The sequence below is a fragment of the Mobula birostris genome, chromosome 7 (genome assembly GCF_030028105.1).
Source record: "Mobula birostris isolate sMobBir1 chromosome 7, sMobBir1.hap1, whole genome shotgun sequence".
In the NCBI taxonomy this organism is placed as follows: Eukaryota; Metazoa; Chordata; class Chondrichthyes; order Myliobatiformes; family Myliobatidae; genus Mobula; species Mobula birostris.
Window position 1 is genome coordinate 150416118 of NC_092376.1, and position 24715 is coordinate 150440832.

The 24715-nt window shown below is 39.8% G+C and overlaps 1 protein-coding gene across 1 annotated transcript; it reads left to right on the top strand.

The window, feature by feature from the left end:
* Positions 1 to 1269: 1269 nt before the first annotated feature.
* On the top strand, positions 1270 to 22934 carry skp1 (S-phase kinase-associated protein 1). Its single transcript, XM_072264486.1, has 6 exons — positions 1270 to 1391; positions 9345 to 9441; positions 10155 to 10228; positions 10680 to 10823; positions 21231 to 21371; positions 21885 to 22934. Exons 2-6 carry the CDS (start codon positions 9345 to 9347, stop codon positions 21918 to 21920), a joined length of 492 nt encoding a protein of 163 aa, XP_072120587.1. The 5' UTR covers positions 1270 to 1391; the 3' UTR covers positions 21921 to 22934.
* Positions 22935 to 24715: the final 1781 nt, after the last annotated feature.

Consider the following 24715-nt stretch of genomic DNA (forward strand, 5'->3'; position numbering starts at 1 on the left):
TTCTGTCTTCAAATTTGCCCTACAGAAATGAACCACCTTACATTTATCTGGGTTGAACTCCATCTGCCACTTCTCAGCCCAGTTCTGCATCCTATCGATGTCACACTGTAACCTCTGACAAGCCCCCATACTATCCACAACACCTCTAATTTTTGTGTCATCAGCAAACTTACTAACCCCCGCCCCCCCACTTCTACTTCCTCACCTCATCCTGGTCATTTATAAAAATCACAAAGAGTAGGGGTCCCAGAACAGATCCTGAGGAACACCACTGGTTGCCATCCTCCATGCAGAATACAACCACCCTTTGCCTTCTGTGGGCAAGCCAATTCTGGATCCACAAAGCAAGGTCTCCTTTATTTGGAGGTGTAACTACCAGAATAGATAAATGTGAACTATTGGATGTTGTATATTTGGATTTTCAGGTTTTCAGTAAAGTGCCATACAAGAGATTAGGCCCCTAAATCTTTAAATTATTTGGAATGAAAAGCAATTTTATTAAAACATGGTAAACTCTTACTGGGATTAACAGGGTGGATGCAGAAATGGTTTCCTTTCACTGGAAAGCCTAGAACCAGTTAAAATCTCAAAATAAAGAGCTGGCCACTTAGAAAAGAAATTAAGAATTTATTGTCTTCCACCCAGATGGTTCTGAATCTTCAGAATACTGTACCACCCAAGAGGGTAACGGAGGCTCAGTCTGTGTACGTTCAGGGTAAAGATTGAAACATGTATGGATATTAAGGGAATTGATGGGAATATGATTAGTGTGGGAATGAGATACAAGATCAGTCGTGGTCTTTTTGAATGGTGGTGCAAGTATGAGCCCAGTGACCTTTCCTGCTATTTTTTCCTTCATCTCATAATATATTAAAATCATTGGACAAAGATGTAACTTGACTCTCGTACCTGTTTCTTCTGCTCCGTTCTCAGGGAAACCATCCTTTAAAGGCGCACTATCTGCTTGGAGAGGGGATTTCCCCCTCTGACAACTTTTCTTCTTTTAAAAAAATGAAATTGTTCCAGCCCATAGTTTTTCTGCCCAGTTACAGCATAATGAGCTTTGATATGTCGGTGATTGCTTCAAATTTTGATTTGGAAACGAAAGGTTATTTTGCCAAATCCCAACGAGTGTATGCACCTTTAAGAGTTGGGGTTGTTCAAATAATTGGTACCAAATATAATACAATTCCCGAACACAAAGCAAAATCGAGAGGTGGGAGTTAAAATTAAAATGGGTAGGGACAAGTCAGTTTTGTCTCTATAGGCGGGACTGCAGGCGATCTGGTTGGACAGCTACAGAGTGGGGCCCCGGTGACTGGCGTCGGTTCTTACGGACGGGACGCTCACAACAGGCGGATCTTCAGCTGGTTAGCGGACGGATCCTCAGGGTGAGTTGCTGTTACAGGCGCAGTGAAAATGCGGGGACGGCGGGCGGCGGACGGGTGGGGGCCGTTACTAAGGTGGGCCTTGGAACAACCAGGCGACGCCAGGCCCGAGCAACGGAGGGAAGGGCCTGGCCGGCTCTGTGAAGCCCTGGTTAGTAGATGGAAAACAGCGTACTACATTGTTTTGGGGAGATTATTGCGTTTTAAAACATCCAAGGAGAGCGAATGTGTCTCTTTGGGCCACGGAAGTTAAGCAGCGTTACAGGGACAAAGATGTCATTAAGTGAGCCAATCTCCATTGGAGGATAGACCACAAGGTATTTTTTTTAAAGATGTGTTTTGGAAAATGTGGGTCATTTTCCATATTTAAGGAGTCGTGCCTTGACTAATGTAGACATCGATTCACAAACTTTAATCAATTTAGAGAATATTTGATAATCAAGACCTAAACCCGCAGAATCAGATTCAGGTTTGTTATCACTGACATATGTCGAGAAATTTGTTGTTTTGTGGTAGCAGTGCAGTGTAAGGAATTAAAATTATAACTAGGTAAATAGTGCAAAAAAAGGGGGGGGGGAGATAGTGTTCATTGACTGTTAAGAAATCTGATGACCCAGGGGAAGAAGCTTTTCCTGAGTCATCGAGTGTGGGTCTTCAACCTCAACCTTGATGGTAGTAATGAGTAGAAGCCATGTCCCAGATGATGAGGGTCTTAATAATGGATGTTGTAGACACCCTCGATATGGGGAGGGTTATGCCTCTGATGGAGCTAGTGAGCCTTAGGACCCAACTGTATAGCCTATAATCCTGCACATTGATTTTTCCATACCAGGCTGTGATTGAACCAGTCTCTACCATCATCTATAAAATTTGTCTTTAAGAGTCTTAAGTGACATACAAAATCTCCTCACATCTTCTGTTGACCAGCAGTGATCCTTGTCCTCCTGTATCCTTTAGAGATGGAAAGCGTGTTCTATATCTGCAAGATCCTCAAAATTCACTGGCTGACCTCGGGCAAGTATATATCCCCACCATCAAGGCCCTGGCTAAACTTTAGTTAGCTACTTAGGGCAAGCTGCGTCATTTGCATACCTGGAAAAAAATCCAGAAACTGACACTGTTGTGAGCACTGCCATGGAATGGGTTTAACAGGTAGATAGGAAGAAGAAGAGTCAGGGATGTATTCAAATTCAATCTTGAAGAACTGCACTGTTCCCACTATCTCCTGGAGAATCTCTGGCCCATGATCACTTAAAGTAGAGAAGCAGCTTTTTGATTGGGAATGAGCACTTTGTCAATGTTTAGGGAGCACACACTAGTCCTTGTGGAGGGATCAGAAGTGGAAAGATTGAGCAATTTCAAGTTCCTTGGTGTTAATATCTCTTGAGGATCTAACCTCAACCCAGCATATCGATGCAGCTACAAAGAAGGTATGGCAGTGGCTATATTTCATTTGGAGTTTGAGAAGATTTGGTATGTCATCAAAAACTCTCTAAAAATTCTACTGCTGTACCATAGAGAGCATTCTAAATGGCTGCATCCCTGTCTGGTGTGGGGTTGCTACTGCACAGGAACCAAGTAAGCTGCAGAGAGTTATAAACTTAATCAGCTCCATCATGAACACTAGCCTCTAGAATCCAGGACATCTTCAATCAGGGATACCTCAAAAAGGCAGCGTCCATCGTTGAGGACATCCATCACCCAAGTAATGCCCTCTTCTCATTGCTACCATCAGGAAGGAGGTACAGAAGTGTGAAGGCACACACTCAGTGATTCAGGAACAGCTTCTTCCCCTCTACCATCCAATTTTTAAAAGAACATTGAACCCATGAATACTACCTCACTTTTTAAAATTTCTATTTTTGCACTAACTTACTTCATTGAACTGTTTAAATGTATGCACTTTAATTCAGTGTTTTTCTGCTATTATGTATTGCATTATACTGCTGCAAAGACAAATTTCATAACATATGCCGGTGATATTAAACCTGATGCTGATTCTATCCCTACTGGATGGCAGAAGGAAAGGACTATCTTTCTAATGTCTGCTTTATTTTCTTTTCCCCCAGCTTTCCTGACAGCTTGTAACAGTGAATGGGGAATGCTGAGATGGTCATTGTTACCAGGGTTAAATTTGCCTAACTAATACAGATTATGACTGATTCTGTACCCATAATTATTAAAATTGCTAAATCCTGTTTAACGTTTAAATAGAATTCTGTATTTTGCATTGATGGAGCCATGATAGACTGTGCAAATTTCATCTGTATGTTAGATCAGCCAGCTGTGAAACACCTCATCCCCTGTTTTGCCTTTAAACCCTATTCATGTTTTCCATTTTTAACCAGTTTGTTAGCTGTTCTGCATTTTGCCCATTTCTTCACAATCTGTGTAAATTGTAGTGCCTTTATCAAATGACTTTTGAAAATAAAAACAAAATGTTCTTTACAATGGCTCCCTGGAATGATAGCTGTGGGGTCAAAGGAACAGGGAGCAAATCTTTGGCTATTGAGAGAAGATGTTCAGGATTCTTGAGTTGATTTTCCCTGGGGCAGATTTCAGGGAGTCGTCATAGAGGAATTTGTCTCTTGACGGTGGTCACAGTTATGCCACTCAGGTTCCAACACATGTCCGTCTCTTCATGGATGTGGAGGAGGAAGCTGTGAATTCAACTGAATATACTCTTTCCCAAGTTTTAGAACTTCAAGGATATTGTGACCCCAGAGTATTGTTCTTTTTCATTTGATGTGTGATCTTTGATTACTTAATGGTCTAGAGTGATGGACTGGATAGTTTGCTATAGGATATACAGATTAGATGAATTACTATGCAGTAATGGGTGGGGACAGAGGGATCTCTATATAAAACATAAATATCTCTTATATAAAATAGCTTCTTACAACTAAAGATGTGGGTGGAAAAATGAGAAGAAACAAATAAGCAAATATAGCAAGTATGAAGGGGGGAAAAAATAAAGTGGGCAATGGCTGAACAGAGAATTATGAGAACAAATTAATGACTGAAATAAAAGGGAATCTGGAAGCTTTTTTTAATGTGACCAGTAAAAAAGATGGTCAAAATATTGTGTAGCTTATCAGGGACCTAAAAGATCGTTATGTGGAGATAGTGGGCATGCTTGGCAGAGTAAATCAGTGCTCTGCATCTTTTAACTAGAAAAGTAGATGCTACTTATGTGTCTAAAGGAGGAAACAGTGGTGACATTGAATAGGGTTAAAATTAGAGGTGATGCTTAAAAGGTTGGTGTTCATCAAATTATAAAGTCACCCAACCCAGGTGGGGCTCACCATGGGATACTGTGGATATTTATGTGGAAATTAGAGGTTTTAACTGCAGTCTTCTGATTGTTTATGGTTATAGATACTGTGCAAGATGATTGGGAAATTGTAAATGTAATCTCTATTTTAAAAGAAAGGGATAGATATGGTAGCTATGTCATCAATTTAACATTATGGGTTTCTCTTAGGAACACTATTGTAGGGGAATATTAATTGACAACAAAACAACCTTTTATTTTATTTCTCCTAAGCCTCCTGCCCCATGATCCTCTCCTATCCCTTTTGCCAATCAACTGTCCAGCTCTTGGCTCCATCCCTCCCCCTCCTGTCTTCTCCTATCATTTTGGATCTCCCCCTCCCCCCTCCCACTCCCACTTTCAAATCTCTTACTAGCTCTTCTTTCAGTTAGTCCTGACGAAGGGTCTCGGCCCGAAAAGTCGACTGTACCTCTTCTTAGAGATGCTGCCTGGCCTGCTGCATTCACCAGCAACTTTTATGTGTGTTGCTTTTATCTTAAAGATGGTTATATTTGAAATATGTGAAGAAATTGCATAGCTCTTGCACTAAGTTGGACTTTTACAAAAAAAAACCCAATAATTATACAGTAGCTTGGTATTATATTAACATCTAAATTAGATCATTATATTACTAAGCTTAAGATCTTCATGTTATCTTATACAGAGCAAATAGATTGAATCCATACCAATATGAGATTTCTCTCCCTGTTTCTCTCTGCTGTTGGAGAAGGTTGCTGCAGTATATAGGCTGCAGAGGAGTCTTGCATAATTGACAGTGAATACTGGAGGTGTTGCTGTTTTTACTAACACAAAATACTCTGCAGATGCTGGGGTCAAAGCAACACTCATAACACGCTGGAGGAACTCAGCAGGTCGGGTAGCATCCGTGGAAAAGATCGGTCGACGTTCCGGCCTGAAACGTCGACCAATCTTTTCCACGGATGCTGCCCGACCTGCTGAGTTCCTCCAGCATGTTGTGACTGTTGCTGTTTTTACTGCCGCTAGGCCATTATCTTGTGATTGATGTTGTCAGACAGCACTCCCCCTTACAATGATCTCTTCTGCTTCATTTCCTACCACTAGATTTTGTTTAGATATCCTTCATGTTGGACAGCTTCTGTAAGGGCTATTAATGAGTTTTATGTTTTATGGAGGAGAAGATGGCAGCGCGCCATGCGTGCGCAGCTCTCCGGTGAAAAATGATGTATCTGTTAAATAGAGACCGTGGACAATTTCTGATTTGATGGAGATAGACGTGAAAGCACGGAGGAACATCTGGAGAAATTTCTGAAACACCCGTCTGCTGCTGTCATTACCTGTGTGGTCGGGAATCTTTCGGAGGGTAGGCCTCAAAATCCCCAGCCTTGCCTGCTTTTGGCGACCGAGAAAGAGGTCGAATTGCTCGGACAGAGCAGTACTCAGTGTCGGAGAGCTGATTAGAGCTCGAAGTTTTCGGATGACTCAGAGTCGGATTGTGGTCGGCATGGCAGGGAGAGTTTTTCTTCCCTCTCCCATCTGCGTGAGATGTGGGACATTTGAGAAACTTTGAACTTTACTGTGCTCACGGACTTCCTTCATCAAGTTATGGTATTGTGCAGTGTTGTAACTATATGTATAATTATGTCGTTTTGTCAGTTTTTTCAGTCTTGGGTTGTCCTGTGCTTTTGTGATATCACACCGGAGAAAATAATGTATCATTTCTTAATGCATGCATTACTAAATGACAATAAAAGAGGACTACATGTCTTCATAATCTAATCTAATGTTAAAATCTTCGTTTTGTGTACATCTTTTCTGTTCGCCCAGTCAGTTTGGATTGGTAACAGCATCTCTTCTACAATCTCCATCAGCACAGGTGCACCACAAGGCTGCGTCTTATCCCCCGCTCCTCTCATTTTACAATTATGGCTGTGTGGCTAAGCACAGCTCCAATGCTATATTTAAGTTTGCTGATGACACCACTGTCACTGGCGGAATGAAAGGTGGTGATGAATCAGCATATTGGAGAGCGATTGAAAATCTGGCTGAGTGTTGCCACAACAACAAATTCTTATTCAAGACCAAAGAGCTGGTATTGACTTTAAGAGAAAGAAACTGAAGTCCTCATTGGGTCCTCAGAGGTGGAGAGGGTCAGCAGCATTTAAATTCCTGGGTGTTACCATTTAGGACAACCTGTCCTGGGCCCAGCACATAAGTGCAATTACAAAGAAAGCACGGCAGCGCTTCTACTTCCTTAGAACTTTGTGAAGATTCGTTATGACATCTAAAACTTTGACAAACTTCTAGAGGCACGTGGTGGAGAGTATATTGACTAGATGCATCACAGCCTGGTATGGAAACACCAATGCCTTTGAACAGAAAATCCCACAAAAAGTAGTGGATACAGCCCAATCCATCATGGATAAAGCCCTCCCTACCATTCGGCACATCTACACAGAGAGGTGTCGCAGGAAAGCCCCATTCATCATCAGGGATGCCTACCACCTAGGTCATGCTGTCTTCTCACTGCTGCCATCAGGAAGAAGGTACAGGAGCCTCAGGACTCACACCACCAGGTTCAGGAACAGTTATTACCCCTCAACCATCAGGCTCTTGATCAGAGCGGATAACTTCATAACTTCACTGCCCCATTACTGAACTGTTCATATAACCAATGGACTTACTTTCAAGAACTCTTCATCTCATTTTCTTGATATTTATTGCTTAATTGTTTATCATTATTTTTTAATTTTGTATTTGCTCTGCGTGGTGTTTTTGCACACTGGTCGTCCGCCCAGTTTGGTGCAGTCTTTCATTGATCTTATTATGGTTATTGTATTTATTGAGTATGCCCCCAAGTATGTCTCGGGGTTGTACATGGTGACATATACTTGTAAGAAAAAGTTTCTGAACCCTTTGCAATTACCTGATTTTCTGCATTAATTACTCATAAAATGTGATCTGATCTTCATCTAAGTCACAATAGTAGACAAACACAATCTGCCTAAACTAATAACACAAAAACAATTGTACTTTTCAGGTCTTTATTGAACACATTTTTAATCATTCACAGTCCAGGCTGGAAAAAGTATGTGAGCCTTTGTATTTAATAACTGGTAGAACCTCCTTTAGCAGCAATAATCTCCAGCAAGCATTTCTTGTAGCTGCTGATCAGACTTCCACGATGGTGAGGAGGAATTTTAGACCACTCCTCGAAACAAAACTGTTCCAGTTCATCAATATTTTTGGGATACCATGCATTAACAGCCCTCTTCAGGTCATGCCACAGCACTTCAATTTGGACTTCGCTATTCCAAAACACAAATTTTCTTCTTTTTAAACCATTCTGTTTTTGATTTACTCTTGTGTTTCAGATCATTGTCTTGTTGCATCATTTAACTTCTGTTAAGCTTCAGATGTCACACTGCTACCCTGACATTCACCTGTAAAATCTCTTGATACAATTTTGAATTCATTGTTCCCTCAATAATTGCAAGCTGTCCAGACCCTGAGGCACCAAAGCAGCCCCAAACCATGATGCTCCTTCCACCATGCTTCACAGTTGGGATGAGGTTTTGGTGTTGGTGTGCAGTGCCCTTTTCCCTCCAAAATATTTCTGCCAAAATATTCTACTTTTGTCTCACCTGTCCACAGAAAGTTGTCGTAGAAGCATTGTGGAACATCCAAGTGGTCTTTTGCAAAAACTTGAGACAGGCAGCAATGTTTTGTTTGGAGAGCGGTGATTTTTTTTTCTCTGCAGTGTCCTTCCATGAACACCATTCTTGTTCAGTGTTTTTCTTATACTGGACACATGAACAAAGACTCTACTAAGTTCAAGAGCTTTCTGTAGGTCTTTTGCTGTTGCCCTTGGGTTCTTTTCCACCTCTTTCAGCATTGCACTTTGTGCTCTTGGTGTGATCTTTGCAGGATGCCCACTCCTAGGGAAAGTGGCAACAGTACTGAATTTCCTCCATGTTTCTTACTGTGGACTGAGGAACACTCAGGTCCTTAGAAATGCTTTTGTAGCCTTTTCCAGCTTCATGCAGCTCTACAGTTCTTCTTAGATCCTCAGAAACAAAAAACGATCTTTCTTGAGAAGAGCAGGCTCTGTCAGTAACCTGACTTTGTGTGGCTTTTTTATAGGGCAGGGCACCTCTATAACCCACGCCTCCAATCTCATATCATTGATTGGAGCACCAAATAGCTTTTGTAGAAGGCGTTACCCTAGAGGTTCAAGCAACACACACAAAATGCTGGAGGAACTCAGCAGGCCAGGCAACATCTATGGAAAAGAGTACAGTCGACATTTCAGGCCGAAACCTTTCGGTAGGACCGTTTCGGTAGGACTCTTTTTCCTACATTGTTCTGTTTTGGAAGCTCTGTACTAAACTTACTTTTCTTGGTTGTTCCTCAATTCTATAGACTCTGTGTTTATCTCCTGAGAAAATTCAGATGAAAAATATCCACTTAAGTTCTCCATCTCTTCTGGCTCCATGCATAGATGACCACACTGTCATATGTGGACCAATTTTATCCCTTTCTATCCTTTACCTCTTAATATATTTGTAGAACCCCTTGAGATTCCTCTATTGAGTCGAGGACAGTTACTGAAGTAAAGAAATGCTTGAAGTACAGAAACTGAAATAGTTGTGTTGCATTTTCAGATGCCTTCAATTAAACTCCAGAGCTCTGATGGAGAAATATTTGAAGTTGACGTGGAGATAGCAAAACAATCTGTAACAATCAAGACTATGTTGGAAGGTCAGTGCGTCTCTTTGGGAATCATCTTGTTTGTTAATTATGTGTTTTTTTTTAATATGGTAAGCATATTCCTGTGCATTTTTCTGAATTTGAGTTCCAAAGGTCTGTTGAATGTCATTTTAGTTTCTGTAAAGGTTGCTTACTTACGCTGGCCATTTAGTCAATGTAATATTGACATTGAGTAGATGAAACTTCTTGTTGTAATAGTCCAATCAACGTTTATATTAATTGAAAAGATGTGAATAATTAACTGGAAGGCAAAATGAAATGTTAAGATATTTAATAAAAATCTTAATTTGTCTCTGCTTTTAAATCATTTGAGTTGTGAAGACAAGCACCATTCTCAAGGCTCTTCCTATTGGTGTCAAATAGTGTGTGAAATGAAGGGTGAAAGAATTCCAAGTCGATATAATATTTTGCTGGGTTTTTTTTTGGTTGAATCATAAAAGGAATGCATTTGATAGATTTTTGACTGTGTGATTTTGACAGAACTTCTAACCTCCGTTACATTGCTGTGCAGAAGGCAAATACAATCACCAGTGAAAGTAAAACTGATATTTACGGCTAGTAGTAACTTTTACCTACATTTTGCACAGTAGTTATTGGATAGAAGTGAGGGAGTCCCTTATACTGAATTCATCGTATACTTTTATTTATTTGGAAAACTTTGATAAACTATATTTTTTGTAATTTCAATGTATTACTGGAAACAGATTTGGGGATGGATGATGAAGGAGATGACGATCCAGTACCACTTCCAAATGTTAATGCTGCAATTCTTAAAAAGGTAAGCTACAATAGTGCTAAAGAAGCTCAATACCATCTAGACAAAAACATCTAGTTTGATTGGTGCATTATTAATCACCTTAAACGAATCTTCTGTTTATCACATGCCATCCTCTGCAGTACTCACCTATTTCACACTGATGGCATCTCTGAAGCTTAAACTGTTGACCTTTTCAGGGGTGCCCATGATCCAAAAACAATGTAATAGTAAAGCATAAAAATACTCAGTTCCCGAGGACTGACTGTTCTTAGCAGAATAGCGCAAAATTCACCATAATGGCTTTTTGCAAAGAAGAAAAAGTGCAAGCCATGAAATCAATTGCAAATATTAGCAGTACTTTGCAATAATGGTGAAGTATAAACTGGCTATTCAAGCCTTTTGTTTCTGTTCGTCTTTTTATAGTTCCAGGTAATTCTGTCATCAATACATTTATCTGTATTGTTGATTATAGGTGATTCAATGGTGCACTCATCACAAAGATGACCCTCCTCCTCCTGAGGATGATGAAAACAAGGAAAAGAGAACTGATGATATACCAGTATGGGATCAGGAGTTCCTGAAAGTAGACCAAGGAACACTATTTGAACTAATTCTGGTAAGATTTTTTTATTAGCCTCAAGCATTTTAAGAAAAGTTTTTTTTTCCTTTTTTTTTTACCTTCTTCAGTAGATGGTGGTAACTTGGACATGCGTATGGCTGGAGTTCTGTTGCTGCACATCTTATTTCTTCCTCCTCCTCCTTGGGCAGTTCCTTAGGTCTGAAGATAATTTGTTCACACTTTGTGGTTTCTGAAGTGGCTAATGAGGTAATATTGAAATTGTGGATGAGGCAACTGGTTAGCTTTTGAGGTGGTCCTGGCCCATTCCTCCTGCTGCCTGTGTGTTCACAACCTGGCCTCAAATTCCTTGACATCATCCCTTGGGGGATGTCCTTTCCTGTTTCGAACCGGCATGGGCAGGGGATTCCCAAGTGCCAGTGATACTGCATTTCTTCAGAGTGACTTTGAACACATATTGGAAATAATTTCTGTCAATTTAGTAACCTCATTACAAAATTGTGTCTGCTTTAGGAGTCTGATGTCAAACATCAAACAATATGGCCTACCTAGTGTAGCTAACATGGTGTAACCAGAGTTTCAATGCTGGGACATTGGTGGTCTTTTCATGGTGCCTTGAGATGCCTGTAGATGGCCTGGTTCTCGGAAGCATACAGATGATTATTCTGGAGATTGTTTCCAGTAGGATGGCAGCATGCTCAGGCGCTGCGACCATTCTGGGCCCAACCAAAGGTCCAGTTGTTCATCCTTTACATCTATTTTACGATCCCAATACACTGCTGAATATTAAGAACATCAAGTTTTGCAGGTCCATCCCATCAGCGAATTGCTTGATAGTGATGGAGCTGGACTTACTGTGTACGGTTGCCGTGTTATTGCCTGGACTTGTGGCATATTGTTGTGCCAAGGCAGTGCGCAATCCAGCATATGGAGTGAGTGACTATTGGATTTTTTTTTTTTTTTTTTTTTGTAATTGCAAGACACTTTTGGACATTGGTAATGAAGAATACTGGTAGTCTTGTTCACTGGCTTATTAACAAAACCAATGGCAAGGGAACTGTATTGCCTCTGCTGTGGCGCAGACTAGGCCCTCCTGCCATGGGGTCACCTATTGCAGCTGCCCGGGATAGGAGATGCCATGGGACAGAACAGAAGCCTCTGTAGGTGAGCTGGAATCATTACTGGGTTGGAAGATGGCCACTCCCATCCATGCTGCCCTCCTGTGTTTGCTCGGTGGAAGAACAGGCTGGACCAGGACAACATCCCATGTACCATCAAACTACAGGCCTTGCCACTCAGGGACTTGGGTATATTTTTCTGTGTGACTATATGTTTTCTGCTGTCGTAACCATATGTGCTATGTGCTTTGCACCTTGGCTCTGAAGGAATGTTGTTTCATTTGACTATATTCATGTATGGTTGAACGCTAATTCAGTTTGAACTTGCTCGTATTTCTCTGGGGCTAAGTTCATTTGTGAGGTCTGAGGTGTTGATCTTTAAAAATCATCTTTAGTTGACCAAAAGCTGTTCTTATGTATTGAAGGCAGTGTTTTTTTTTTGGCTTGATCAAGAATTGGTTCCAGAGATTTGGGAAGTGACAAGCGTTTTCCATTGGTCTTCCATGTCAGAGGGCAATGTAGTGTAGTAGGAGTAAATTGGTAGAGGGTCTCCATCTTGTACAAATCCCATTTCCAGAAAAGTTGGGATATTTTCCAAAATGCAATAAAAACAAAAATCTGTGATATGTTAATTCACGTGAACCTTTATTTAACTGACAAAAGTACAAAAAAAAGATTTTCAATAGTTTTACTGACCAACTTAATTGTATTTTGTAAATATACACATTTAGAATTTGATGGCTGCAACGCACTCAACAAAAGTTGGGACAGAGTTAAAATAAGATTGAAAATTGCACAGAAAAGTCATGCTACTATGACAATTATAGCCACCTGGGCTCGGGAGTAGTTCGGAAAACCATTGTCACTCAACACAGTCCGTCGCTGCATCCAGAAATGTAACTTGAAACTGTATTATGCAAGGAGGAAGCCATACATCAACTCTATGTAGAAACGCCGGCGAGTTCTCTGGGTTCGAGCTCATCTCAGATGGACCGAAAGACTGCGGAACCGTGTGCTGTGGTCAGATGAGTCCACATTTCAGCTAGTTTTCGGGAAAAATGGGTGTCGAGTTCTCTGTGCCAAAGGTGAAAACGACCATCCAGATTGTTATCAGTGAAAGGTGCAAAAGCCAGCATCAGTGATGGTATGGGGGTGCATCAGTGCCCATGGCATGGGTAAGTTGCATGTATGTGAAGGTACCATTGACTCTGAGGTGTATATTAGGATTTTAGAGAGACATATGTTGCCATCAAGGCGATGTCTCTTCCTGGGACGTCCATGCTTATTTCAGCAGGATAATGCCAGACCACATTCTGCACGGGTTTCAACAGCGTGGCTTTGTAGACAAGAGTGCGTATGCTTGGCTGGCCTGCTGCCAGTCCAGATCTATCTCCTATTGAAAATGTATGGCGCATCATGAAGAGGAGAATCAGACAACGGAGACCACGGACTATTGAGCAGCTGAAGTCTTATATCAAGCAAGAATGGACAAAATTTCCAAATGCAAATCTACTACAATTAGTATCCTCAGTTCCAAAACGATTAAAAAGTGTTATTAAAAGGAAAGGTGATGTAACACAATGGTAAACATGCCTCTGTCCCAACTTTTGTTGAGTGTGTTGCAGCCATCAAATTCTAAATTTGTGTATGTTTACAAAATACAATTAAGTTGGTCAGTAAGGCTATTGAAAATCTTTTCTTTGTACTTTCGTCAGTTAAATAAAGGTTCATGTGAATTAACATATCACAGATTTTTGTTTTTATTGCATTTTGGAAAATATCCCAACTTTTCTGGAAATTGGGTTTGTAGATAGTGAATCTAAGACCCATATTCTTGTACCTCAGTGAAAGTGTTGATGGCAGCTTAGAGCTCAACCTCTGAGCGAGTGCAAACCTCACTTGCATGCTGCAAGTTTAATTCATATTTGTTTTAGAGCGTAGTTGTCATAGTTTGAATTGCTTATTACGATCTGAAGACTATTTCCGTTCCTGTTAGATGAGATGCAACATTGTGGCAAAAAGATGGAGATAATTGTTGGCACAGTGGTGCAGCTTTGTTTGACACCAGTCTTCACTGAGAATTGTTCTATTGTAGAATCCTTTTGTTAAATCATTGGCTGCACTTCATAAGATCAAGAAATTACTGACTTTAACCAGATATAACTGTTTGGGATCTTTCCCTTATTTGCTATTCACCATTTCCCCCCCCATAACTATTGGCACTTAACTAACTGTTGCATATGCTATGACATTGACCATAAGCTGCTTTTACAAAGTGACAATTCTTGGAGTGAAAAAAAAATTGTATTTCTTAATTTACAAAAAACATAAAAAATATTAGGCAAAAATTCTTAAATCATTGCATTTCCCTTTAGTTTCAATGTAAAAACTCAGGTTGTATTTCAAAATTCAAAAATGTGTCAAAAAAGCCTAACACATATATATTAGTATAAAATATTAATAAATGTATCCAGTAGTATATTTATAATCATTTCTTAAATTAAGGTAAAATATGCATAATGTACTGTTGTGTGGTAATCATCAATTGAATGATACAAGATCCTAACAAATAATGACAGGGTGAATGAGGAAAGGGTTTTTGCTAGAGTCATACAACATAGAAACACGCACTTTGGCCCAATCCAATGTGTGAGAGCCTGAAACTAGTAATCACCCTCAAAATAAGAACTAGTCTCTTAAGGACATGAGAGGAGAATTTGTTTTTATGGTCATGAATCTTTGGATATCTCTTCCTCAAAGACTGGTAGATGCAAAGCTATCTTTTTCAAGTAAAACTGTGAGGAACGAGGTGGTCTCCTCCTGCTCTTAGTTGTCAATGTTGTATGTAACTGATGGTAGTAGCTTTTTATATTGTCATGGGTGTTCACATGATAAAGGTGGTGCTGAATCTGACCTTGGAGCTTTCGGTGATGATGGTAAAGTTCTTCCCATGACTGTTCCTTGGTGATTGTTGAATATGGTCTAAAGAATGTATTGATGGAAATGCGGACAGCTTTTGCATCTGATAAGGCTGCTTGGAGCAAAGCTCTGTTTTGCATCATGTGACCCTTTATAATTCTGCATTTTGTATGGGGGTTGTTGTATTGGAAGATGGCAGTTGCTCTTGATGTGATCATTAGAGCATTTGATATCTGAATGAATCTCTTTTTCACTTGGGTTTTCAGATGATAGGAATAAACAAGATAAAAACAGATGTTGTGACTAATGCAATTGCGTGGGGTAGAGATCATGCAAAGAGGACTGGATGGTGTAGATGAAAGGGCAGTTCTGACAGGCACAAAGGGATCTATGTTGTTGGAATATTGAAACGGAAAGGGAAGGTGTGCTTGTTGGTGGTGGAAATTAGCAAAAGATTATCTGTTGAATGCCTTTGCTGGTGGAGTGGAAAGTAGAGCTAATGAGGTGTGGGAAGTGAAATACAGTTGGAAGTTCTGTCAACTAAGTGAGTAAGATCTCAGTCAGTCATGGTTGACACTGGATGTAGTGTAATAGCTGTCTAGATATGCAAGGCCGGGTAGTATGATGTGGAGAGCAAGCTCCCACTGTCCACACATCTAATGAACCCAAAGGAATGGCAGAGACCGATACAGTTTGGTACCAGCAGTATTGTAGGAGTTGCCAGTCAGTGTTGAACTCAAAGTAGGACTGTATTAGGGACTCCAGCTCTGGATTTTTCCTGTGGGGTTTACTCCTGTGTTGGTATAACCACAAGGCAGTGGAGGTTTGAGATCAGAGTTTTCCTTCTAGATGAGCTACCAACTATGGCTGATGAGCCCCATCTGCCTGAAGTGACTGGTTTTAAGGTGCCAGTAACCTGTCTTTGCCCTTTCCCTTGTCAGTAGGAATGGTTCCGTCAGACTTAGTAGCTAAGCCACATGTGAAGGCCAGGAGCTGGACTTGGCTGTCAGAGGCTGTCTGAGGCGTACGCTACTGGGAACATTTAATAGGTAGTGGGAGCTTGTCCCCATTACCACTCCCCAGCTGTAACAGCCTCTGTTAACTATGTTATAGGGAAAGTCATAATTAAAGAAAATGGAAGATATGTCAGAGGCAACTGTGGAATGTCCCATCAATGGAGCAGATACAATGGGGGAATGGAACTAAGTTCTTGAAATAGGAAGGATTAGAGGCAATATAATCAAGTTAACTATGGGAGTCTGCTTCGGTATCCTTCTCAATGTCTACACTGATTACAAATTGGAAATGGTGCTGGAAGGCTGCCAGATTGTATTTTTTTTAAACTGAAGTAGAGCATTAAGCAGCCTTAAGTGGAGAAATGAGTGAATTCTTGTTTTAAACTTCTCTGTTCAATAAGTGAATCATGTATAAATCATAATCGGGATAAAGGAGGATCTGCAGCTACCAGACAAACTCTGATTAACAGAAACCAAATAAAAAAGCATCCTGCCCAATGAGTATCAACTCTAATATAGGTCTGTAAAACTTAATTTTCCTTCTTTCCCATGTCCTTCCAATTATTTTGATCTTTGAAGCCAATTTTGAATCTATATCCATCGCCCCTATGCATTTTATATCCCAATTCATTACCTCAAGCAATTTTCATTCACTTACCTAATCCAGTAATAGGGAGTTAATGCAAGAAAAATATCAGCCAAGGTCTTGCTGGATAAAGAGCATTCCTATTCTATTGGCATTTAACATAAACATGCTCATACAGATAGCTAACCCAGCAAACAGATATATTCAGAGTTGATTATGCTTCAGAACTAATGATGAAATGGATGAAACTTTGAAGCACATAAGCTACAACAAATGGTGTCCAGCAACTATATTATGGTGTTCTTTAGATTAGAATATTATGGGTTTAGAACCCACTCTAGAAATTGAACACACAAGCTGACAATCTCGTAATATGGAAGGACCTTTGAGTGAGATGCCTAAAGGAAACCAGTAGTCATTTCTTGGTCCACGAGGCTCTGGCCAGCGTTCTCCCCTTAATGAAACACCACTATCACAATTCACTTCATTCCAATTTGTAATTACTTGCTCTGGAAATTGTTTACTATTTTTCAACTTTTTTTTCCACTCTCTCGTGTGGATTAGATATAGGAAAAATATCCTTGTCATGACAAACAAGAAATATTAACTAGAAGAATTAGTGCCTACTGCAGTGATATAATGTTTTCATGTCTTATCTGCTAATTTTGTAGTTTCTTTAAGAGACTGCTATATATTAGTAGGCTAGAATTAAAGTGGCAGGCAATTGTAAAGCTCAGTATCATTTATGCAAACTAAACACAGGTATTTTGCAAAATAGTTACTTAGTGTGTATTTGGTTTCTCTGACATAGAAACCACCAAGTGAGAATTGAATATGCTAGTGAATTGCTGCTTCATCTAGGTTCCTGGTTGGTAGGAAGTGACAAGGTAAAAGAACAGATGTATCTTCTGCATGGAGAGTGTCATGAAAAGAGAATCGGATGGTGTAGATGGAAGAGTAATCCAAGGACTAGCAATGGGATACTGAAAAAGGAGGGTGGGGGAAATTGTGGCTGCTGGTTGTACCTCCTTGAAGATGGACAAGTTATGAGGGTTGATATATTGAATGCTGACACTGATGACGTGGAGATGAGGATGAGAGCAGAGGTGTGGGAAGTAAATGAAACAATCTTGAGAGTTCTGACTGTGATAGACAGAACCCTGTTAAGAAAAAAAGACGTCTCAGAGGCACTCATGCAGGATGTTTCGTCATTGGAGAAGGTATAATAGAGACTGAAGAACTGAAAGACTGGAAAGGATTCCTTGAGGAAGACGGTGAGAGGCAGTAAAGTGGAGAAAACACCAGGAGGTGGTTTCCACCACCTTCAGTGATTTCTACCATCACGCATGCCTTTCCTTCCTTTTTAAGGCTCATTTTATTGTCAAAGTATGCATGTAGAATACAACTCTGTTATATGTCTCCTCTAAACCATGGATGTTGACAAAAAAAAAAGACATCAACTCTTTCCACCCCCCTCCCTGACACGAAAAAGAAAAGAAACAAAATTTGCAGACCCCCTTCCCCGCAGCAAAAAAACAGCGACAATAACTGTCTCCAGCCCCCGTCAAAAAGACAGTAACTATCCCCGACCCCCCTCACTCACAGAAAACAGCGACAATAACAATTTCTGACCCCCTCACTTGCAGAGAACAGGGACAGTAGCACCAAATGCCCAACCCCACCTCTCCTCCTATACAAAAAAATTAACACATCACCTACCTGCCAATCATCCACAAGAAAGAAAACAGTGAAAACCTGAAGGAAACCAATATAAAGTACATTCCAATAATCACATAAATCTCAGAATATCGGAAATATCTTTTCGTCTGCATATGAGGAGAGCAGCCACACAAACTCAGTCCTTCCTTAAAGAGTGACTGCTAATCCGGGGCTGAATGCGCTGATCCAGCTGCTGCCTGTCTCCGTTGGGAGCCATCGCTGACCCCCTCTGCATTCACCCTGATGCTTCAATCTTCTTCCATTTCCTTTCAGCATTTGGAATGAGCTGTTCCCCATCACAGTTCCCTGGTCCGTTCTCATTCCAATCCAGTGGAATGCAGTACACTCCCACTCTGGCCTGCGCTGTTCATCTGAGCAGGTTGTAAAACTCGGGGCTCAGAATTAATTTTAGTGACTTCAGATGATTTGTTTTCTGTTTGTGTTAGAGCTGAGCAGTTCTCATGTAAGGCAAGTTATGCTATAAGTGATATGTGATGTTGACTTAGCTTTTCTCTTCACAGACACTGCCTGTTGTGCTATGTGTTCTAGCATTCATTTGTACCAAGCCATATTTCCTTATGATAAAGAAGGCTATTTTGTCCCATTGAGTCTTTGCTAGTTTGCAAACCAGACCCACTGACCACTAATTTTCCCTGTAACCTATTGTCCTCACTGTCCAGACAACTACTGCTCACATCACCCTTCAGATGTCACCATTCACCTATATACTGTGGACAATTTACAGGTGACCTGTTAATCTCCATACCTTTAAGATGTGGGAGGAAACTGGAGTATCCAGGTAAACTCCATATCAGAGGTCAGGGTTGAACCTACATTCGTGAAGCATCATCACCACTGGCTATAATACCTCACATTTTCCTTTTGGTTTCATTTCTCAGCAACAGCTCTGACCCGTGTTTCACAGCTTTTATATGTCACTCTGTTTTCTCTCTAACAGTCCTCATTAATCTCACTACCAGGTAATTTCATAGTGACTCACCAAAGCAACGCTCTTCCTATCAGATGTTTCTTTTGCCTTATCTAACCATCATCCTATTCCACCTTTCCTGCAACTGAAAAGCATTTTTTCCCACATTTTTCATTTCTGATGAAGGGTCTTTAGCCTAAAATAGTATGTCCATTTCTCTTTTCACAGATGCGACCTGACCTGCTGAGTATTTCAGCATGTTTGTTTTTATTTCAGATTTCTAATCTGATTGAAAAAAAATTAATGGCTGCTATTGTATTAAAACCTTTCAACTATTTTAAATTGGTCAAAATTAATTTCCATTGGGTTACTTACAGCATTTCTGATTGGTGGTTCAGGCTGATGTAAATGGTTTGATCTGTAGCCTTGGGCTATAACCTTGATGAATACAATTGTTTTTTTTTTTCAAAATGCTAATCATTTCTCAAATTCCTGTGCTGCTTTTAATGCTATCCTCTAATTAAAGTACAAAGTTCAAAGTAAAATTTATTATCAGACTACATACATGTCACCACATACATTCTTTTTCTGCAGGTGTTCTTAGCAAATCTATAGAACAGTAACAGTATACTTTATACTATATTGTCGCCAAACAATTGATACTAGAACGTACAATCATCCCAGCGATATTTGATTCTGTGCTTCCCGCTCCCTGGATTACAAACCGATAGTAAATATTAAAAATTTAAATTATAAATCATAAATAGAAAAATGGAAAGTAAAGTAGTGCAAAAAAAAACGGAGAGGCAGGTCCGGATATTTGGAGGGTACGGCCTAGATCCGGGTCAGGATCTGTTCAGTAGTCTCATCACAGTTGGAAAGAAGCCATTCCCAAATCTGGCCGTACGAGTCTTTAAGCTCCTGAGCCTTCTCCCGGAGGGAAGAGGGGTGAAAAGTGTGTTGGCTGGGTGGGTCGTGTCCTTGATTATCCTGGCAGCACTGCTCCGACAGCATGCAGTGTAAAGTGAGTCCAAGGACGGAAGATTGGTTTGTGTGATGTGCTGCGCTGTGTTCACGATCTGCAGCTTCTTTCGGTCTTGGACAGGGCAACTTCCATACCAGGTTGTGATGCACCCTAGAAGAATGCTTATGGACAATAAGCTGTGCAAATGCAGATATAAATAAATAACAATAAATAACAAGCATGAAATAACAAGATAAAAGAGTCCTTAAATAACTGTAGTTATCCCCTTTTGTTCAAGAGCCTGATGGCTGAGGGGTAGTAACTGTTCTGGAACCTGGTTCAAGATAATTAGATACTAGTAAAACCCAGATTGAATGTTTTGGTCATCCTTTACTATGCTTGTATTTTCTTCTCTTTCCTGCCACTGTGTGACACAACTCACTGGAATCAGTACTTTTGTTTTGAAGTTGTTTATATCGCAACAAGATTAACTTTAAAGCAGTGAAAATTCCAATATTAATAGGTGTGATAGGATGAGTGTTTGGATCTTTTTGAAACTGGCTTGAGGTGTAGATTTTTCAAAATTATTTATTATTGAGATACAGCAAGGACTAGGTCCTTTTGGTTCTTTGATCCATGCCATCCAGCAATCCTCCAATTTACCCTAGCCTAATCACAGGACAATTTACAATGACCAACTAACTTATCAAGCAGTACGTCTTTGGACTGCGGGTGGAACCGGGAGCGCCCGGAGGGAATGCACATGGTCACGGGGACAGTGTACATACTCCTTCCAGGCAGTAGGGGACCTGAACACTGGGACTGTAAATGTGTTGTGCTAACCACTATGCTACCGTGCTTCCAAACTGTTATGATAGAAAACCATTGGGCTATTATGTAAATTTTGTTAAATATTGCTTTAATTACCAATTTGAAAGATTGCTTAAAGGGAAATGTTTTCTTTGAAGATACTAGTATGAAATTACATGCACCAGGGGTGCAAAAGCAGCATATAAAGTGAGACTTTGTACAAATTGACTTGCATAAAAACATACAAAGGTATTCCTGCATGTACAGAGATCTCCACTGAAAATACTGTTTTAATGAAACTTTTTGTTTAGCATTGTTTTAGATTAGTTTGGTGATGGGAAAGGGTCTGCACATTTCAAACCTAAATATTTATGTGTATTATTTAGGCTGCAAACTATTTGGATATCAAAGGTCTGCTTGATGTGACATGCAAAACTGTGGCAAATATGATCAAAGGTAAAACTCCAGAAGAAATTCGTAAGACCTTCAATATCAAGAATGACTTTACTGAAGAAGAGGAAGCACAGGTAATAGCACTATTGTTCTAAAATTAAAAGACTCAATTAAAACATTAATACATTCATTTTCTATAAAATAACTTGTTTGTGCAGGCTTCTTGGCTTAGACTGGGGTAAATATAATAACTATATGGTTATCTATGTGAAGAAACTATTATTTTAATTTTAAGCTTGATAATGCATTGGTAGATTTTCTGTCATGTTTCCTGCTTTAGTCAGAGATTGATAACTTGGGGGGAGGCACAGCATAATGATGTCATGAAGCTTGCTGAATTAATTTCCCATTATGTTGTAGTCGTTACTCATTTTTCCATCTCTTAACAAGGATGGAAGAAATTGCAGGGCTGCCGTCAGAACAATCCTCGGACTGTGTTGGTTGTTGACGCAAAATGATACATTTCACTGTATGTTTCACTGTACATGTGACAAAGCTAATGTTCAATCTATCTTTTATAATGTCACTTAGCCACAGTTTGCAATTTCACTCTAGTGGACACGTCACAATGTTATTCTTTTTTTCAGGTGCGCAAGGAGAATCAATGGTGTGAAGAAAAGTGAACATTTCTCTGCCTATTATTGTCTTCTGATATACGGAAAGATTTTTTTTTCAAATGCTGTTGCACTGCACTGTTTTGTAAATGTTAATTATTTGGAAAATGCAGGGGAAAAGAGAAAAAAAGGATAGCATTTTGATTGCATGATGGTTCCTTACCTGTTCAGACCCTATAGCCTTTATCTTGCTGTTGGATTGGAAGTGATGTACGGTTTTATCTGTTATAATAGAGTGACTTCAAGAGGATTAGAATGTGTATGTGTTATAAAAATTTAAAAAGTGTTTACCAGACAAAGATTCTTTTAATACTATATACATGTCTTTCTCTTGTCTGGAAGGCAAATGAAAACAGCAGGGTATGCAGTGAGGGGGTTTTGTTCATAAATTTAAGACAACAGGGCAAATTTGTTTGAATGAAGTAAACATTTAATTTTTCAATAGAGTAAAACAATAAAGGTTTACAGCATGAAGAGCTTACTTGGTGTTGTTAAATTAATAATCTTTTTCTCCTTTTATGCTTTGATTTTTGATGCAAGTTGTATTCTGTTGTTACTGAAATTTAGCAATGCATTTGTGCTCAAGTCCCAGTGACCACATTGTATGCCGACCAGGACAATGATCATCCTAAATATACTTGCTAGTGTGATGAATGCATTGTGGCTTCTGATTTTTTTTAATATAATTGTATACTTGATTTAATTGGTTTTTTTCTTACTCCACTGCATTATCCTGTAATTGTCTTTGATCTTTGTAATAAACAGTATCGTATGTTAAATTGGCCTAAAATACTATTGATTGCTCCCAAATAGGTTCTCTGGAATGTTCAGCAACACAAATTTAATATAATTAAATCAATGCAACAGGCAAGATAAATGTTACAACTTTAAATAGGATCCTTCAGTTACTGGATTTGTTACTTTTGCATTACCACAAATATCTTTAAAATATTCCTGCTTTTGTGTAATTATTGTATGATTTGTTTGTCATCTTATTATCTAATAAAATAGGCCCATGAATTACTTTGTTAGTTTTGCAATAGTATTTCATTGTTATCCCACATATCTTTTGAAGTTTTGGTGTTAAGGTATTGAAGCTATTACTACTATTATTTAAGAGGATAATGTACAGGTTTCCCCGCCATCCGAAGGTAGGGCGTTCCTATGTAATGGTTCGTAAGCCGGAATGTCGTAAAGTGAAGAAGCAATTACCATTTATTTATATGGGAAAATTTTGTGAGCGTTCGCAGACCCAAAAATAACCTACCAAATCATGCCAAATAACACATAAAACCTAAAATAACAGTAATATATAGTAAAAGCAGGAATGATATGATAAATACACAGCCTATATAAAGTAAAAATACTTTTCCACAATCATTACTGAACTGTTCTCTGTAGTGACAATCTCACGCAAGCGCTGTTGGCAAAAACACGGTGCAAGCGCGCTCCAGTGACCGTTAAGCTATGAAGCTGCCAAATCATACCAAATGACACGTAAAAATACACAGCCTAAATAAAGTAGAAATGTATGTACAGTGTAGTATTACTTACCGGAATCAGAAAGACAGCGCCGAGCACACTGATGATGGTGTGTTAGACTGAGTCGTCGCAGGTTGGGTGGTGCAGTGGCCAAGCGATATATTGGCACGAAGCATGCAGTGGTTCAGCGGTAGCCGGGACGCATCCAGCACATCTTTAAGAAAAAAGCCGAAATAAACATGCTAATTAATTAGGTGCCGCCTGGCATGTAATTGTCAGCCCAGATCAGTGCCGATTTCCGATTGCGTTGTCTCTGATCTAGGCCGACAATTACGTGTCGGGCGGCACCTAATTAATTAGTATGCTTATTTTGGCTTTTTTCTTAAAGATGTGCTGTGTGCCTCCCGACTACCGTTGCATTCTCCGCGAATCGGTATCTGTCCGTGGCCTGGGGGTTGAGGTGGTGGGACACTGGGGTGTCATCTCATCATTGTCTGTTTCCATTAGAGCAGGCAGCTCATCTTCTATCTCTGCCCGCCTCGATGTCAAAGATCAAGGTTCGTTGTCTGCTGTGGCTGATATGGAAGGCTTGCTTGACTGCTGAGCCTCGCGCATTTTTCTATCACACAGTTCTTTGTAAGGACTCAAACCATCCTGCAAATATCCCCTAAACGGACGTACCCTTTCAAAATTAAAGTCGTACTTTATCATTACTCATTCGGTTTCGATTGTTATCCTTTTTTCTTCCAATTGCATCAGCTCTTCATCTGTCAGTTCTTGGTCATGGGATGCCAAAACCTCTTCAACATTATGTTCGTCAGCTTCCACAAGCCAAACTCACGTTGTCCTTACTTCGTTCACCACGATCGAAACGCTTAATTATGTCTAGTTTTACGCTAAGTATAACACCCTTACGAGCTCTTTTAGGCTTTTCCGATACTTTAGAACTCAGCTTGCGAACGGCTGCTCACAGGTACATGTTCAAGCAATGCTGTTCCGGGGCGCGCTCTGCCTTTTATCGTGCGATGATTTTTTCGTAACAGTGAAAAAACCTTCTGAAAGCGAAAATGGTACTAATGTAAGTCTTTAGTAACAGTGAGGTTTCGTAAAGCGAACGTTGGAAAAGCAGGGGACACCTGTATTGTGCTTTCTCCCTCTTCTGCTCAATGGGAAATTGCTATGTTCTTCACTTGAAATTGTGTCTTTCCAGATGTGATGGAATTACAAGTATTTTGGTAATTTATTGGGAATTACCAAGCACCTTGGTAATGTACTTGGGATATTTTGCTAACCTGATGTTCTTATTGAAATTGTAGAATTCA